The sequence below is a fragment of the Megalops cyprinoides genome, chromosome 17, assembly GCF_013368585.1.
Source record: "Megalops cyprinoides isolate fMegCyp1 chromosome 17, fMegCyp1.pri, whole genome shotgun sequence".
NCBI classification, from domain to species: domain Eukaryota; kingdom Metazoa; phylum Chordata; class Actinopteri; order Elopiformes; family Megalopidae; genus Megalops; species Megalops cyprinoides.
The window spans coordinates 5,401,643-5,419,190 of NC_050599.1; the positions used below are offsets into that span (position 1 = coordinate 5,401,643).

Here is a 17,548-nt window from a genome sequence, read left to right on the forward strand (position 1 = left end):
TTTATGAGTCTGACACTATAATAAATGTGATCAAAATCTGACCTCTTTCTGTTCAAAACATTGGTTTAAACATTGATATAATTTATTTTGGGTACACAAACGTGTTCAAACAGAGGCCCTAAAGTATGTTGTCTTGTCATTGTAATACACACTGGGACTCACTTATCAAAGGACTGGAAAAGCATAAATCATGGATCTACTAATAAAGCTTAGTGTATGTTGATAAATTCCTAAATCATGACTGCACATGGTGTGAAACATGAATAACACCCCAATTCCCCACATATGGTAAGGCTAATGCTACAGACTTCATCTGACAATGTGATTGCCTTAGTATTGACTACAATGGCAAAAAAGTGAAAAGAAGAATTTCTTCTAAGCTTATATTAACCAAGGTGCCTATTATGAAACACATTTTGTTTTGATAGCATACTTGCTTTGGCACTTCAGAGAGCTGGATGCAGAGAGAAGTTAAGTCTGGTCTGAAGTTGGATGCAAAACAAAAATCAGTGCACACAAATGAATCATACACGCTACTTTTAGAAGGGCAGGATTGATGACAGAATAGGTGAAATCATGTTGGGGACACTGACATCTCATAATGCCACAGACCATGACAGCGCTGATTGTATAAACTCTGTATGGCTTCTACCAAAGCAAGCAAGCCATTGTACTGCATTCTGAGTTGCACTTTGTGAAGGAGAGCCTTCACCTCCCCTGGAAACTGAATGTTTGTTGTTAGGTTGTGTTAATCATTAATGTTAAATGGTCATGGGCCCTTTCTTGTCCAGCTCAATTCAAACTGACCAATAGCAGATCATATTTCATCAATGACATCCAAATCTGTCAATGGTTAATTGTTTGCTTGTTTGTAATAACTGCATTTGTCTGTGTAAACCAGCCCATTGGTTAATAAGCTACACCTGACTAATTGAAGGCCTATCAAATACAGGTGTGTGGCTGAAGAGCAGTAGACTTATTTTATTTCTGCTGACTGTTTGTGCAAGTTGGGTTTATTTTGTTGGTTATTAGGTTTTTTTTTTTTGAGCTGTTAACTTTTGCTCTTTCTGTTCTACTAATTATTATGAGAAGTGTTGGCCAGCTTCTCCACACATTTACACATCCCTTATATTTATATATATTCCCAGTCACAGTTTCCTATACCTAGGCCAATGTCAGATTTGGTGGTGATTTGAAGCTGGTGCATTCCTTTTCAAAAGACAGGAGGCTATTGCAAATCATGACATATTTAAATCTTAGAAACTAATGACAATATCATGAATGCTGTTGTTGATTTTTTCGGTTTTCCAAGGGGCTTTCAGTTAAAAGTATTGCTAATGTTAATTCAACCATATTTAACAATTTGCTGTGAACTATTTACAACAGTGTCAGCCTTAGAGCACAAACATATTTTATTACCATAATTGACAGCAACATACCACCTGTACCATTCTTGCAAAATACTAAATTACATGCAATCCATTTTATGTTCATACACAAGGTTAGGGCTAATTGTAAATATGTTTTTGGGTTGTTAACAATCACAACCATAAATCCAAAACAGTCTCTAAAAATAAATGATCAGATATGGTCTGATGTTTGTTTAAAACTCTACATTCTCTCTACATCGCGTTGTTCTGGATTAGACCATGGGAAGGTCAGACAGTGAGATTTTAATAAATTTGACGTAGCTTTAAAGACAAGTGAGTTCATCTACTGGCTTCCAACATGTGCACCTTTGTACAACAATTGCCATCTTTTTGTAAATTAGACTGTTGTTCAGCCATTACCATCATAGATCATGCCCTGTAGTCTTTGATCTCTCCTTTCCATTGAATACCAGAGAGCATCCTATGTGGAGGCTTAACGCTCTTTTATCATTTGTAGGTATTCTAGAACTAAATGCGTTCATTTGTTCTTGGAGACACAAAGCAAAGTACAAAGCATTAGGAGTGATGCAACACAGTTATGGAACAAATATAACTAAATATACAATATAACTATAAAATATGCAATATTGTTGGCATTGCATTATCTATGTGTGGACACTTCCCCTGTATATTCAAATCTTTATTTTCTTATACTTACTCCTGGTCCTGGTATTACACTAATTTTCATCCGTGTCAAAAGCACCATTCACCTGCATAACAAAAAAGAATTTGAAAACTGAGCACGAAATAGATGTTCTCAACTGGTCAACAAGTCAATCTCCACACCCCAAAGCAGTTGAACATGTGTGGTTGAAAACCAAGAAAGCAGTTGACGAATGAAAACCAAAAAGATCTAAGGGCCTAGAGTGATTCTTCTTGGATAAAAGAATGAATAAAAATTGCCCTCTGAAGTGTCAACTCTTTTCAGTGTAACCAATACCATACTTTCGTCATATATTTTTTCGATATTATCCCAGAACTATCTAAAGACTGTCTGTTGTGGTTTTCTGTTTGCAACATCTCTAGCTAGTTAGATAGCTAGAAATAAAACCAGGTTAGCTAGCTAGCTAAATAACAAATGACATCACAGTGCAAGCTGACACAAAATAAATTACCTACCTGCCACCTCTGCCTTGGACAGACAGCAAACTATGCACCCTTGCAAGCTAGCAAGACACAATGGCATATATATATATATATATATATATATATATATATATATAATATATATTATACAATTATATATTTATTGTATTTATACAATATACATACAGCATGTAAGGGAATAGTGTGTGAATCAGGCTACAGAATCTATTGCTTTTCTTTCAGCCATCAACATTTTAGCAGTCATTGCTGGTTTTGAACTTAACAGAAGTTTATTTCAAATGTGGTACTAAGTTGAGCAATACCTTATTCAGAGTTCCACTGATGAACTCATTAACAACTTGATTATTCGTTAATCGCATTGCTTAATCACAGTGCTTAATTATGTCTCACTACATATGTGAAAAATAAGATTAACAGTATTGGTTTCTTTCTCCTTTTTCCACATGCACAGGAGAAATCCAACCCTCCAATGCCAATTACATCAATGTTCTTTTATTACATCATTCATTAATATCAATAACATGTGACCAACTCTTCAGGGAAGCTCAATCATCTGATAGAGCATGTTCATGGGAGAGTAAGGAAAACAACGGATCCTGTGTTAAAGCCAACCAATCTGTGGCAATGCGAACCATCTTGTACGTTTTCTTTGTGACAGGAATGGTGGTCACAATTCTTGGGAACTTGGTAGTGATAACCTCCATTGCGCACTTAAAGCAGCTCCATACGCCCACAAACATACTCGTGATGTCTCTGGCGCTGGCGGACTTTCTGCTTGGGGCTGTTGTAATGCCTTTCAGCATTATCAGGTCGGTGGAGGGCTGCTGGTACTTTGACAATGTGTTCTGTTTGCTGCACTCTAGCTTTGACATGTTCCTCACCTGTGTATCAATTTTTCACCTGATTTTCATTGCCATAGATCGCTATCAGGCGGTGTGTAATCCTCTGCATTACACCAGAGCAATAACCGTCCCTATTGCATGGCTCATGAGTGCCCTGAGTTGGGGTTTTGCAGGTGTATACGCTTATGGACTTCTTTATTCAAAGGCCAACGTGAAGGGGCTGGAAGAACACCTTGCTTCCATTTATTGCTTGGGTAGTTGCGTTCTTTTGTTCAACGCTCTGTGGGGGGTCTTGGATACCATGATTTCATTTTTTATACCTTGTTCGGTTATGGTCGGTTTATATGCGAAGATATTTTTTGTTGCCCGGGAGCATGTGAGAAAGATCGGAGACATGAGTCATAAAAAACATCTGAATGAGGAAAGTAGAAGCGGGCTCTCAAAGAGCTCTGAGCGGAAAGCGGCGAAAACACTGGGGATTGTATTGGGCGTCTTCATTCTCTGCTGGATGCCTTTCTTTATCAACATGATAATCGATCCCTACACTAACTTCAGCACTCCTGTCATTGTCTTCGACGCGCTTGTCTGGTTAGGTTACTTTAATTCTACTGTAAATCCTATCATCTATGCACTATTTTATCCTTGGTTCCAAAAAACATTCAACCTTATTGTTACTTTAGAAATATTCACTCCACATTCCTCAGATATAGATTTATTTTCTGACAGATGATTGTAAGATAGGCGTTTGTCTTCAATAAAACAGCCGTAACCAAAACTGTAATTCATTTTTATATGAGCAAAGGTGTCTTCCACTTGTGTCTTTTTTTAAAAAATGCAATTATTGGTTTCAGTCAAGGTTCAACCAGTAATTGAGTGTGCTTACATATTGTTTAGTCTAGTTTTAGAAATTATCATAATGTGTCTGACACCGAAAATTACTGTGGGATTTCCGATGGACACAAAGTTTCATTAGATTATTGTTTATAACCTTCCAGTGTCCTTCCTCAGGACATTTTAAATTACATACCACAGTTTTTTTTATATATATGTTTCCAATATGCACTGAAGCAATTCATGTTAAGAGACTTGCTAAAAGGCCCTTGCCCTTTTGCGTTGGTGTCACAAGTATTTTTCCAGTGCTGTCTAGGGTGGCATACACTGTAATCTGAATTGCGACATTGTCATTTCCATACCCCTGGCCTCTATTAAAGTGTGACCCTATTACATTCTGCACCCAGGGGGGTTCCCTACCATTGGAATTAGATTTCTCCTATGTCAGTTACTCAGTCTCACATATTATTTGATAACATTGCTTCCTAAAGACGTCATATTTGTCACTGATGGGGGGTGTTACCTTTCACTGAATATTTGGGGATATAAGTAGTCTGAAATGAAGCGCCAACCACAGCTTCAGTGAAACTGCACCCATTGTGGATCAACTGAAATGAAGCCTTAGGCTTCACAGGGTGTCAGATTGAGTGACCAGAAAATATCTGCTTTATGATTTTACCGCATTATATTAATAAAAGAAATCTACACATACAGCTTTTCATATCTGTTGGCTGAGCAGGTTTGTCAGGTAGGTTTTTGAATCTTAGCTTTATTGTCCAGTTCATTTGAGGATCCCATTTAAGGGCTTATTAAGGACTGAAATATGAAATTTTGTGTCTGCATTGGATGTGTAAAATTTCTTTGTATTTCTTTGTACTTCCACTCTAATGCAACTGCAATTGTGCTATGAACCAACGATGCATTTTTCCAGTAAATGTGAAGAAAAAATGATGAGCTTATATGTTTGATGTAGGCTCTGACTGGAAGTGTCTTCAGCGATGGAGGGCCTGAGTGTAAACTTCACGATGGAGCCTGCAGAGACTCATTACTGTTTCCCGCACTTGGCAGGATCCTGCCTGCGAAGCAGAAGACTGACCCTTATCAGGGCGGCCATGTACATGTTCATGGTGGCCACCATTCTGATGACCATCTGCGGGAACCTCCTGGTCATCATCTCCATCTCTCACTTCAGGCAGCTCCAGTCCCCGACAAACCTCCTCGTCCTCTCGTTGGCGTGCGTCGACTGCCTCTTGGGCACCTTCGTCATGCCTTACAGTATGGTCAGGTCGGTGGAAAGCTGCTGGTATTACGGAGAGACTGTATGCAAGATACACTCCGGGTTTGACATGACGATGTCCATCGCGTCGATTTTACACCTGTGTCTAATTTCGGTCGACAGGTATTTGGCTATCTGTGAGCCACTGCTGTACAGAAGCAGAGTGACCATGGAGAAGGTGTCAGGTCTTATCGGCATCACCTGGCTGTTTTCCTTTGGATTTAGCTTTGGGGTGGTGCTGTCAAGGGTAAATCTAGTTGGCATTGAGGAGATGCTCATGATGCACTCCTGTGTAGGCACTTGTGTGCTAATTTTCAACAAAAAGTGGGGGGTGGTGGCTGCTTTTGTGGCTTTCTTCATCCCCGGAACAGTGATGGCGTCCCTCTACATGAAGATTTTCCATGTTGCTAGGAGGCATGTCAGAGTGATCCACGGCAGCAAGGCGAGGCCAGGAGCTCTACACGATAAGAACAATAACTCTGAACACAAAGAGAAAAAGGCAGCAAAGACCCTGGGCATTGTGATGGGGGTTTTTATGTTATGCTGGTTACCTTTCTTCATCATGCTTGTTACCGATCCTTTCCTCAATTTTTCCACCCCGTCGAACGTGGCTGATGCTCTTGTGTGGTTTGGATACTTTAATTCTACTTGTAACCCTCTCATTTATGGATTTTTCTACCCCTGGTTTCGAAAGGTGTTTAAAATTATTATATCAGGACAAATTTTTGACTCTGGTTCTTCGTTATTAAACGTTTATGCAGAGAACAATTAATAAAACAAGGCCTGTTAATTAATAGTTTCATATTTATGAGTCTGACACTATAATAAATGTGATCAAAATCTGACCTCTTTCTGTTCAAAACATTGGTTTAAACATTGATATAATTTATGAGGCCCTAAAGTATGTTGTCTTGTCATTGTAATACACACTGGGACTTACTTATCAAAGGACTGGAAAAGCATAAATCATGGATCTACTAATAAAGCTTAGTGTATGTTGATAAATTCCTAAATCAAGACTGCACATGGTGTGAAACATAAATAACACCCCAATTCCCCGCATATGGTAAGGCTAATGCTACAGACTTCATCTGACAATGTGATTGCCTTTGTATTGACTACAATGGCAAAAAAGTGAAAAGAAGAATTTCTTCCAAGCTTATATTAACCAAGGTGCCTATTATGAAACACATTTTGTTTTGATAGCATTCTTGCTTTGGCACTTCAGAGAGCTGGATGCAGAGAGAAGTTAAGTCTGGTCTGAAGTTGGATGCAAAACAAAAATCAGTGCACACAAATGAATCATACACGCTACTTTTAGAAGGGCAGGATTGATGACAGAATAGGTGAAATCATGTTGGGGACACTGACATCTCATAATGCCACAGACCATGACAGCGCTGATTGTATAAACTCTGTATGGCTTCTACCAAAGCAAGCAAGCCATTGTACTGCATTCTGAGTTGCACTTTGTGAAGGAGAGCCTTCACCTCCCCTGGAAACTGAATGTTTGTTGTTAGGTTGTGTTAATCATTAATGTTAAATGGTCATGGGCCCTTTCTTGTCCAGCTCAATTCAAACTGACCAATAGCAGATCATATTTCATCAATGACATCCAAATCTGTCAATGGTTAATTGTTTGCTTGTTTGTAATAACTGCATTTGTCTGTGTAAACCAGCCCATTGGTTAATAAGCTACACCTGACTAATTGAAGGCCTATCAAATACAGGTGTGTGGCTGAAGAGCAGTAGACTTATTTTATTTCTGCTGACTGTTTGTGCAAGTTGGGTTTATTTTGTTGGTTATTAGGTTTTTTTTTTGTGCTGTTAACTTTTGCTCTTTCTGTTCTACTAATTATTATGAGAAGTGTTGGCCAGCTTCTCCACACATTTACACATCCCTTATATTTATATATATTCCCAGTCACAGTTTCCTATACCTAGGCCAATGTCAGATTTGGTGGTGATTTTAAGCGGGTGCATTCCTTTTCAAAAGACCGGAGGCTATTGCAAATCATGACATATTTAAATCTTAGAAACTAATGACAATATTATGAATGCTGTTGTTGATTTTTCGGTTTTCCAAGGGGCTTTCAGTTAAAAGTGTTGCTAATGTTAATTCAAGCATATTTAACAATTTGCTGTGAACTATTTACAACAGTGTCAGCCTTAGAGCACAAACATATTTTATTACCATAATTGACAGCAACATACCACCTGTACCATTCTTGCAAAATACTAAATTACATGCAATCCATTTTATGTTCATACACAAGGTTAGGGCTAATTGTAAATATGTTTTTGGGTTGTTAACAATCACAACCATAAAACCAAAACAGTCTCTAAAAATAAATGATCAGATATGGTCTGATGTTTGTTTAAAACTCTACATTCTCTCTACATCGCGTTGTTCTGGATTAGACCATGGGAAGGTCAGACAGTGAGATTTTAATAAATTTGACGTAGCTTTAAAGACAACGGTGAGTTCATCTACTGGCTTCCAACATGTGCACCTTTGTACAACAATTGCCATCTTTTTGTAAATTAGACTGTTGTTCAGCCATTACCATCATAGATCATGCCCTGTAGTCTTTGATCTCTCCTTTCCATTGAATACCAGAGAGCATCCTATGTGGAGGCTTAACGCTCTTTTATCATTTGTAGGTATTCTAGAACTAAAAGCGTTCATTTGTTCTTGGAGACACAAAGCAAAGTACAAAGCATTAGGAGTGATGCAACACAGTTATGGAACAAATATAACTAAATAAATATACAATATAACTATAAAATATGCAATATTGTTGGCATTGCATTATCTATGTGTGGACACTTCCCCTGTATATTCAAATCTTTATTTTCTTATACTTACTCCTGGTCCTGGTATTACACTAATTTTCATCCGTGTCAAAAGCACCATTCACCTGCATAACAAAAAAGAATTTGAAAACTGAGCACGAAATAGATGTTCTCAACTGGTCAACAAGTCAATCTCCACACCCCAAAACAGTTGAACATGTGTGGTTGAAAACCAAGAAAGCAGTTGACGAATGTAAACCAAAAAGATCTAAGGGCCTAGAGTGATTCTTCTTGGATAAAAGAATGAATAAAAATTGCCCTCTGAAGTGTCAACTCTTTTCAGTGTAACCAATACCATACTTTCGTCATATATTTTTTCGATATTATCCCAGAACTATCTAAAGACTGTCTGTTGTGGTTTTCTGTTTGCAACATCTCTAGCTAGTTAGATAGCTAGAAATAAAACCAGGTTAGCTAGCTAGCTAAATAACAAATGACATCACAGTGCAAGCTGACACAAAATAAATTACCTACCTGCCACCTCTGCCTTGGACAGACAGCAAACTATGCACCCTTGCAAGCTAGCAAGACACAATGGCACATATATATATATATATATATATATATATATAAAATATATATTATACAATTATATATTTATTGTATTTATACAATATACATACAGCATGTAAGGGAATAGTGTGTGAATCAGGCTACAGAATCTACTGCTTTTCTTTCAGCCATCAACATTTTAGCAGTCATTGCTGGTTTTGAACTTAACAGAAGTTTATTTCAAATGTGGTACTAAGTTGAGCAATACCTTATTCAGAGTTCCACTGATGAACTCATTAACAACTTGATTATTCGTTAATCGCATTGCTTAATCACAGTGCTTAATTATGTCTCACTACATATGTGAAAAATAAGATTAACAGTATTGGTTTCTTTCTCCTTTTTCCACATGCACAGGAGAAATCCAACCCTCCAATGACAATTACGTCAATGTTCTTTTATTACATCATTCATTAATATCAATAACATGTGACCAACTCTTCAGGGAAGTTCAATCATCTGATAGAGCATGTTCATGGGAGAGCAAGGAAAACATATATAAATAATATCATTCCTCTATGAGGAAAGCATATGATGCCACATGCAAGTCTGTTAGATGTTGTACAACATCCGAAACAAAAAAAACAACTGCTTTATAATATTTATTGTCTTTGCTTTTGCAGGGGTGAGGTGAAGTTTTTGGAATAAAGCAATGGACCTTTCAGCACACCAGGAACTTGATGCAAACCAGTACTGTTATCCAACGGCCAACGGATCCTGTGTTAAAGCCAACCAATCTGTGGCAATGCGAACCATCTTGTGCGTTTTCTTTGTGACAGGAATGGTGGTCACAATTCTTGGGAACTTGGTAGTGATAACCTCCATTGCGCACTTTAAGCAGCTCCATACGCCCACAAACATACTCGTGATGTCTCTGGCGCTGGCGGACTTTCTGCTTGGGGCTGTTGTAATGCCTTTCAGCATTATCAGGTCGGTGGAGGGCTGCTGGTACTTTGATGATGTGTTCTGTTTGCTGCACTCTAGCTTTGACATGTTCCTCACCTGTGTATCAATTTTTCACCTGATTTTCATTGCCATAGATCGCTATCAGGCGGTGTGTAATCCTCTGCATTACACCAGAGCAATAACCGTCCCTATTGCATGGCTCATGAGTGCCCTGAGTTGGGGTTTTGCAGGTGTATACGCGTATGGACTTCTTTATTCAAAGGCCAACGTGAAGGGGCTGGAAGAACACCTTGCTTCCATTTATTGCTTGGGTAGTTGCGTTCTTTTGTTCAACGCTCTGTGGGGGGTCTTGGATACCCTGATTTCATTTTTTATACCTTGTTCGGTTATGGTAGGTTTATATGCGAAGATATTTTTTGTTGCCCGGGAGCATGTGAGAAAGATCGGAGACATGAGTCATAAAAAACATCTGAATGAGGAAAGTAGAAGCGGACTCTCAAAGAGCTCTGAGCGGAAAGCAGCGAAAACACTGGGGATTGTTGTGGGTGTCTTCATTCTCTGCTGGATGCCTTTCTTTATCAACATGATAATCGATCCCTACACTAACTTCAGCACTCCTGTCATTGTCTTCGACGCGCTTGTCTGGTTAGGTTACTTTAATTCTACTTTAAATCCTATCATCTATGCACTATTTTATCCTTGGTTCCAAAAAACATTCAACCTTATTGTTACTTTAAAAATATTCACTCCACATTCCTCAGATATAGATTTATTTTCTGACAGATGATTGTAAGATAGGCGTTTGTTTTCAATAAAACAGCTGTAACCAAAACTGTAATTCCTTTTTATATGAGCAAAGGTGTCTTTCACTTGTGTCTTTTTTTAAAAAAATGCAATTATTGGTTTCAGTCAAGGTTCAACCAGTAATTGAGTGTGCTTACATATTGTTTAGTCTAGTCTTAGAAATTATCATAATGTGTCTGACACCGAAAATTACTGTGGGATTTCCGATGGACACAAAGTTTCATTAGATTATTGTTTATAACCTTCCAGTGTCCTTCCTCAGGACATTTTAAATTACATACCACAGTTTGTTTTATATATATGTTTCCAATATGCACTGAAGCAATTCATGTTAAGAGACTTGCTAAAAGGTACAGCAGTAATGCCCCATCCAAAATTTAATCTGCTACTTTTTGCAGATATAACCACTGCCATCTTATGTCATAATAAAATGACTACACCATGACTCTTTCCAAAGATAAATAAGCTGGGTGTGTGAAAAAGTGAGCAAATAGAAGGGGACTACTGCGTATTTCATTACAAATTAGTATTGAATCAGCTGTTGGAGTGGCAGATATAACATGCTATCCATCACATTACAGGTTACACAGAGAGAGCCCTTTCTGGAATTTCTTGTAGAAATAATGAGAATGACCCTGAGGTCTCACTCATTATACTAATCATTTATTCACCATCTATCCTCATTTAAAAATACGGAATTTGGACACAATTTAAGGCAGCAACACAGTAATTACCCAAACTTGTCCTTATCCTGTTCACATTTTATCTCCTTCTTCATCTTAATTTTCCTGTTGCATATCAATGCAAATGCTCCAGTCCCTTGTGTATGCTTCTCATTGTTGGTTTTGCCTCATATTCAGCTACTAAGACAAATCAACTTGACATCACAAAGCTAGCAAACTCAAAAAAAAAAAAAACTACTGCTACAGCCATGTATTATTGCTTTTGATGCGTCAGTGACAGCTTTAACAATACCTTCAAAGCATGGGGACCCGAAAATGGGTAAATTTAGTTTCTCACATGATTTTCCAAGGCAATTAGTTACATTGTTAAACTACAATAAATTGAAACAATACATTGGAAACATTACTTGCTCTGTATGGTTGAACTTATCTTAACCTGGCAAGGTAAGTCGGTGAGTTACATAGCTAGCAAACACGAATTATAGATAATGTTATGAATATCCTTCCTTACAGGAAGTGATGTCCACAAGACACTGTGCATCTTTTCATTGATTTTGCAAACAAAAAAAAGTTGCTGTTGCATGGCAAAAACTGTGAGAGGTAAACTGTAATTTAGTACCCAATACTACAGAGTTAACGTAACATTATAGTTGTTAGCTCCAAGCAACACATAAAGCTCTATTACAAATGGAAGTACTGTGACATACATAAAAAGGCTTAACAATAGCATGCTCATCAATAACTAAAGAATAACTTAAGTGTTATTTTGCATTAAATATTACATACTAGTTTACTACTAGCTTGTTTGGCTGGCCAACTAAATTTCTTGAAGCTTTCAACAATATCTCACACGTAGCAAAGTAGCTAATAATTGTGACCAGAATGTAAATACTAGGTAGCTTGCTAGTTAAATGTGGATTGTGCAGTTTTGATGGCTTAGCTATCTTTCTGAAATGTGGTTGTACATTCCCAGACTCAGCGATATTTTAGCATATGGACATGAGGACATGAACAGTGAGCAGTTACAGTGCGTGAATTGATAACATTATGAGACTCATAAATAACAGGGTGAAACTGCTCACTAACAACATCTCAAACAGGACTGACATTGACTAAATATAAATGTATTGTCTAATTTTCACCGGGTTTTCACAAAATCTGTGAGTTTGTATTAATAGCGTGCTGATCTGCCAGACACTCTGTTTATTATCTGAAAGTGGCATAACAGCTTTGTTGGCAAAAATTCTGATTTGTCCTATAGCTATATCTGTTCATTTTAGCCAACTGAAAGTCATTTTCTAATCCTAGTCAAAAACAGAAGACACCATCTTGAATATGGACAAAAGCAAGTTAGCCAGCTCACAAGACTCCAAACCAAATGATAGATAAAACTAATAATACAGACATATACCTTCAACACACTGCAAAACGTTTTCAGAAATACATTCCCTTGGGATTTAAAATTTAACAACATAGCCATAACAACAATTTAAACATTTAACATAGCCTTGTACTTCAACTCACAACAGTTGGCAAGGTTTAAAGGTAGGCTTGCTGTATATTGTCTATTCACCACCCGCTGCAACCTGACATCTTGTTTTTGAGAAGAAGGCATTTCACAAAATTACTGAAACTTTGTTGACTTTTCAGTGTCCATTAGAAAGTTCTCCACCTATTCCCACAAATTACTGTCCTGATTGGTCGTTGACTAAAACTTGAAAAGGCAAGGAGTCAAGGGCAATTCCCCATCCACTGAATCTGCTCAGGTGCGGAGTAATGACTACATCCCCTATAAAACAAAAACATTAAGATAACAATAAATGATTATACAGAACATGGACTAGCCTCACAAAGTTCCCTTTTTTTAACAAAAGTATAGTATTTGTTTCATGGTTGCAAAATCCTCATGCACACTAATACAAATAATAAAACATTGGTATTGTGATGATTATTATCTTTCTGAAGCCCTGTATAGAACCTCAAGAACACCTGAACCGCAAAAGCACATGATAAAAGTCAACATCAAACTTCAACTAACTTTGGTGCCACCCTACAGTAGCTAATAAGGCACTCTAACATAAAACTCATCAAACATACAACACAGTAGCTCGCATACAGCACAAACACTCTTTCAGCTATGCCCCGATGCATTTCAAACTACAGTCTTTCCTCAGGCAGCCCACAGGTCACAGTAATGCAATTAAAACTACCACTGTTTCATGGTGAAAATAAACATGTGGAGGGACTGGTAAACACTTTGTGGTTGTTGATCTTGGTTCCTACCTGATGGCTCATTTTTGACAGCTTCAGAATTCTCCTATGCATTCTGCTTCTGTGTGTGGAGCCGCATATTCAGTAGAGACAGCCAAACCTCTGAGGGCAATTACTCATCCTATCTGTATTTCTATTAATTACTTATCCATAACATGTGATCTATTGTTAAAGGAGACTACCTCATAGGGGATATTTCTTGAAAAAGTATATAAATAATGACATTCTTCTAGGAGGAGCAGATCTGATGCATCATAATGTAAGTGACTCTTTCATGGATTACAATGCACTACAGCTGAGCAAATAGAAATAACTGCTTTGTGAAATATTATTCATTAATTTTCTTTGCTCTTTCAGGGGTTTAGGGAGGGTGAGAAGAAGGGGGTGCATTAAGGCTATGGATATTTCAGCGCACCGAGAAGACAGTGTACAGCAATACTGTTATCCAGCAGCTAATGGATCCTGCATTAAAGGCCATCAGACTGTGGCAGCCCAGGTCATCCTGTACATTTTCTTTGTGACAGGGATGGTGATTACGATTCTGGGGAACTTGGTAGTCATCATCTCTATCGCGCATTTTAAACAGCTGCATACACCAACAAACGTACTGGTGATGTCTCTGGCGCTGGCGGACCTGCTGCTCGGGGTTACCGTGATGCCTTTCAGCATGGTCCGGTCCGTCGAGGGCTGCTGGTACTTTGGAGATACTTTCTGTTTGCTGCACTCTAGCTTTGACATGTTCCTCACCTCCGTCTCAATTTTTCACCTGATTTTCATTGCCATAGATCGCTATCAGGCGGTGTGCAATCCTCTACGCTACACCACAGCAATAACCATCCCTATTGCGTGGGTCATGAGCGCTCTGAGCTGGGGTGTTGCAGCTGTATACTCGTATGGACTTCTTTATTCAAAGGCCAACATAAAAGGGCTAGAGGAATACATTGCTTCCATATACTGCTTGGGTAGTTGTGTTCTTTTGTTCAATGCTTTGTGGGGGGCCCTGGATACCCTGATTGCATTCTTGTTGCCCTGTTCCGTTATGGTGGGTTTGTACGCTAAAATATTTTTGGTAGCCAGGGAGCATGTGAGAAAGATCGGAGACATGAGTCATAAAAAACATCTGAATGAGGAGAACAGGAGCAGACTCTCTCAGAGCTCTGAGCGGAAAGCGGCGAAAACACTGGGGATTGTTGTGGGCGTCTTCATTCTCTGCTGGATGCCTTTCTTTATCAACTCGTTAGTTGATCCCTATACTAATTTTAGCACACCTGCCATTGTCTTTGATGTGCTTGTCTGGTTAGGTTACTTCAATTCTACTTTAAATCCTATCATCTATGCCTTGTTTTATCCTTGGTTCCAAAAAACACTGTCACTTATTGTCACTTTAAAGATATTCAATCCACATTCCTCAAACATTAATTTATTTTCTGAAAGATGATTGTCTGTAAGCTATATGCCATACTACATCATTATTATTACAATAATATTAGGAAAATTATCAGTGGACAATTTGTTTCATGTCTTAAAATACAGATGAACATCCTATCTACTAAGATTATTTTCTGTTTCACTGAAGATGTTAATTGATCATATTTACTGTACTCTAAGAGATTCCCATGAACCCTTAGTGTCAAATCAACTTCCTTCCAAATTCTAACATGTTAAAAAAATCTAAGGTACATTTTTCATTATCTAGTATTTAATAGTCATTTACAACAACTGAGAGAATGATTTACACTGTGATAGTCACTGATCATTTAACCAAAAAAGAACATGCACCAGCTTGACAGTGCTTTAAAATCTACGAATCATTTACATGCCAATCTCCTGTCTGTCACATACACTTGAAATTAGAACCATTTTACCTGCAGATTTGTTGCAGGAGTTGCAAAATCCATTTTTACTGAGAAGATAACTTCCAAAACTTTCACATTTATATCTTTATTATGAAATATTAAATAAATCTTTGAGAGTGTACAGATTTTGACTGTCTGTCAACACCTGAATTTCGAAAGTAGTGTTGTTACGAAAATCAGCTTTTCTTCATTTCAGCTGTAACCATCCGTGCAAGTGTGTCATTTTAGCTGGTTTATTTGTTTATTTATTTATTTATTTCTGTGGATGCAATTTAAGGCTGATTTCCAAACCACAATTCATCCTGGACTGACTTCTGTGTATATAAGTATGTGAAGTTCAATACAAAAATTATAAGATAGTGGAATTTCTTGAAGTTTCCATAAAACTAGTAGGCTATACACACCAACCAACCTTTTCATTTCTATTCAGCCAATATGAAATGAATAACACTGAAAAGGTTGTTTTTCTTTTCATAATTGTGAAATTTACTTAAATTTGTCTGTCATGTGGTGTTCATAACAATTGACTGTGTTATGTGTTTTTGTAGCTTTATACCAAACTCTGTAAAAACTAATTTCAAAAAATATGTGTATTTGTAATGTGTAATGTATATGTGTAATATGTGTATCCTAGGTATGTGTTTATATTTGCTGTACACCATGACATTGATTAAAAGAAAGGATGTTTTTTACTTATTAGTGAGTACTTGGACAGTGTTTGATTTCTGTTATATCAACTTTGGAGTAGTTATTATGATGTGGTAATAAAACAGACACACATAATTTTTTGTATAGCACAGAAACCCAAGTCCAAACAACAAAAATGCAAAAAAAGAAAATTAAAAAAAAACTTGTTGGACTGCATTAACTGATGGAAGGGAATGTTTCATTTTCACCTGTAAAAATATAGCCTGGCCTGAATCCACCTTGCTGACCTTTCTTTTACCCATGGTTTCAATTCACTGAAACTCACACTGCACCTGATTTTAATGAAGTTTAGTATCTGTTCGGCTGTTTTCTCCCAGAAAGCCACCTTATAAGTAGCACTTTCCTCATCAATTCTAATTACAAATATGGATAGACAATAGATAAAAGATAATAGATTGGTAATAGAGGTCTGTGATTCATTTCTTCTCTGCAATATTTTTCTTTTTGAAGTTGTACCACCAATGTGTCTGTCAGACTGCAGACACATTAAGTGTCAGGGATTCGGCTGGTGCTCCTTGAGGTGACTGCCAGATGGTCTCATAACTTCCTGTGTACCATGTCTCATTTAGAAAATGTCCTCCATATGTGTTAATTAGTCATTAGTTTCTCCTGTGTTTTATTTAAGCCCTGCCCTCAGTCCACAGGTTTACTCAGTCACGTGTTGCTTGTTGTGAATGAACTCTTGTACCGAGCCTGTTTTGTTTTCTCTTGAGTCTCCATTAAAGGAAATTTGTTTTCTTTGAACCCAAGGTTTTGCTGAGCCATCTCCACACTTGGATTTGCCCTGCTGCTCTTTTTGTTAAGGTTGCACATAAGTTGGGGGATAAGAAGGCTAGCTTCTAAGTCAGCATCATAATAAGATTGTTAGTGCTCATAATTGGCAGAGGTGCTCATGATTGGCAACTCAGTTGTTAAGCACATCGATTTCTTAGAATGCAATTATTTCTGGCCCACAACACCACTATCAACACCCTATGGGTAGTGTGAGGTACTGCAACCAGGGAGCCAGCACACTATCTTTAGCACAAAGATTTATCCCAAAGAAAACAATAGGGGGGCAGTGTAGCATTGGCCTGTGCCACTTTTCCAGGCCTATTTACTTCCCAAAATAACAAAATAAAATGAACCGAAACACCACAGTCTCACATGCTGAGTGCCTTGGTTTCAAGCTCCCTCCTATCGGCTCTGTGTGGTCATGCACACAAAGAAAAAATTGGAAATAATATTCTGAGAAAAAGTCGAAGGGTTGAAAAGTTGAGGATTCCCCTATTCACATTCAGCTGCAGTCACCATCTCCACACGCATACCAAGGGCAGTGACTGTGCATTCCAACTGGGAAGAGTGAAAATGAGAAGTTTATGTAAACTTACTTGGCCTCTTCAGTAAGAGACAGATCTCTCACAACAGTGCTCACATTTCTCACTTG

General features: G+C 37.8%; 4 protein-coding genes across 4 annotated transcripts; all 4 read left to right on the top strand.

The window, feature by feature from the left end:
- Positions 1-1,649: 1,649 nt before the first annotated feature.
- On the top strand, positions 1,650-4,109 carry LOC118792357 (trace amine-associated receptor 13c-like). The gene is made up of 2 exons (XM_036550189.1): positions 1,650-1,657; positions 3,077-4,109. Exons 1-2 carry the CDS (start codon positions 1,650-1,652, stop codon positions 4,107-4,109), a joined length of 1,041 nt encoding a protein of 346 aa, XP_036406082.1.
- Positions 4,110-5,265: 1,156 nt separating this feature from the next.
- On the top strand, positions 5,266-6,258 carry LOC118792358 (trace amine-associated receptor 4-like). Its single transcript, XM_036550190.1, has one exon. It carries the CDS (start codon positions 5,323-5,325, stop codon positions 6,256-6,258), a length of 936 nt encoding a protein of 311 aa, XP_036406083.1. The 5' UTR covers positions 5,266-5,322.
- Positions 6,259-9,546: 3,288 nt separating this feature from the next.
- LOC118792359 (trace amine-associated receptor 13c-like) lies at positions 9,547-10,587 on the top strand. The gene has a single exon (XM_036550191.1). The coding sequence runs from the start codon at positions 9,547-9,549 to the stop codon at positions 10,585-10,587; it is 1,041 nt and encodes a 346-aa protein (XP_036406084.1).
- A 3,368-nt stretch (positions 10,588-13,955) lies between these two features.
- Positions 13,956-14,996, top strand: LOC118792360 (trace amine-associated receptor 13c-like). Its single transcript, XM_036550192.1, has one exon. The coding sequence runs from the start codon at positions 13,956-13,958 to the stop codon at positions 14,994-14,996; it is 1,041 nt and encodes a 346-aa protein (XP_036406085.1).
- Positions 14,997-17,548: the final 2,552 nt, after the last annotated feature.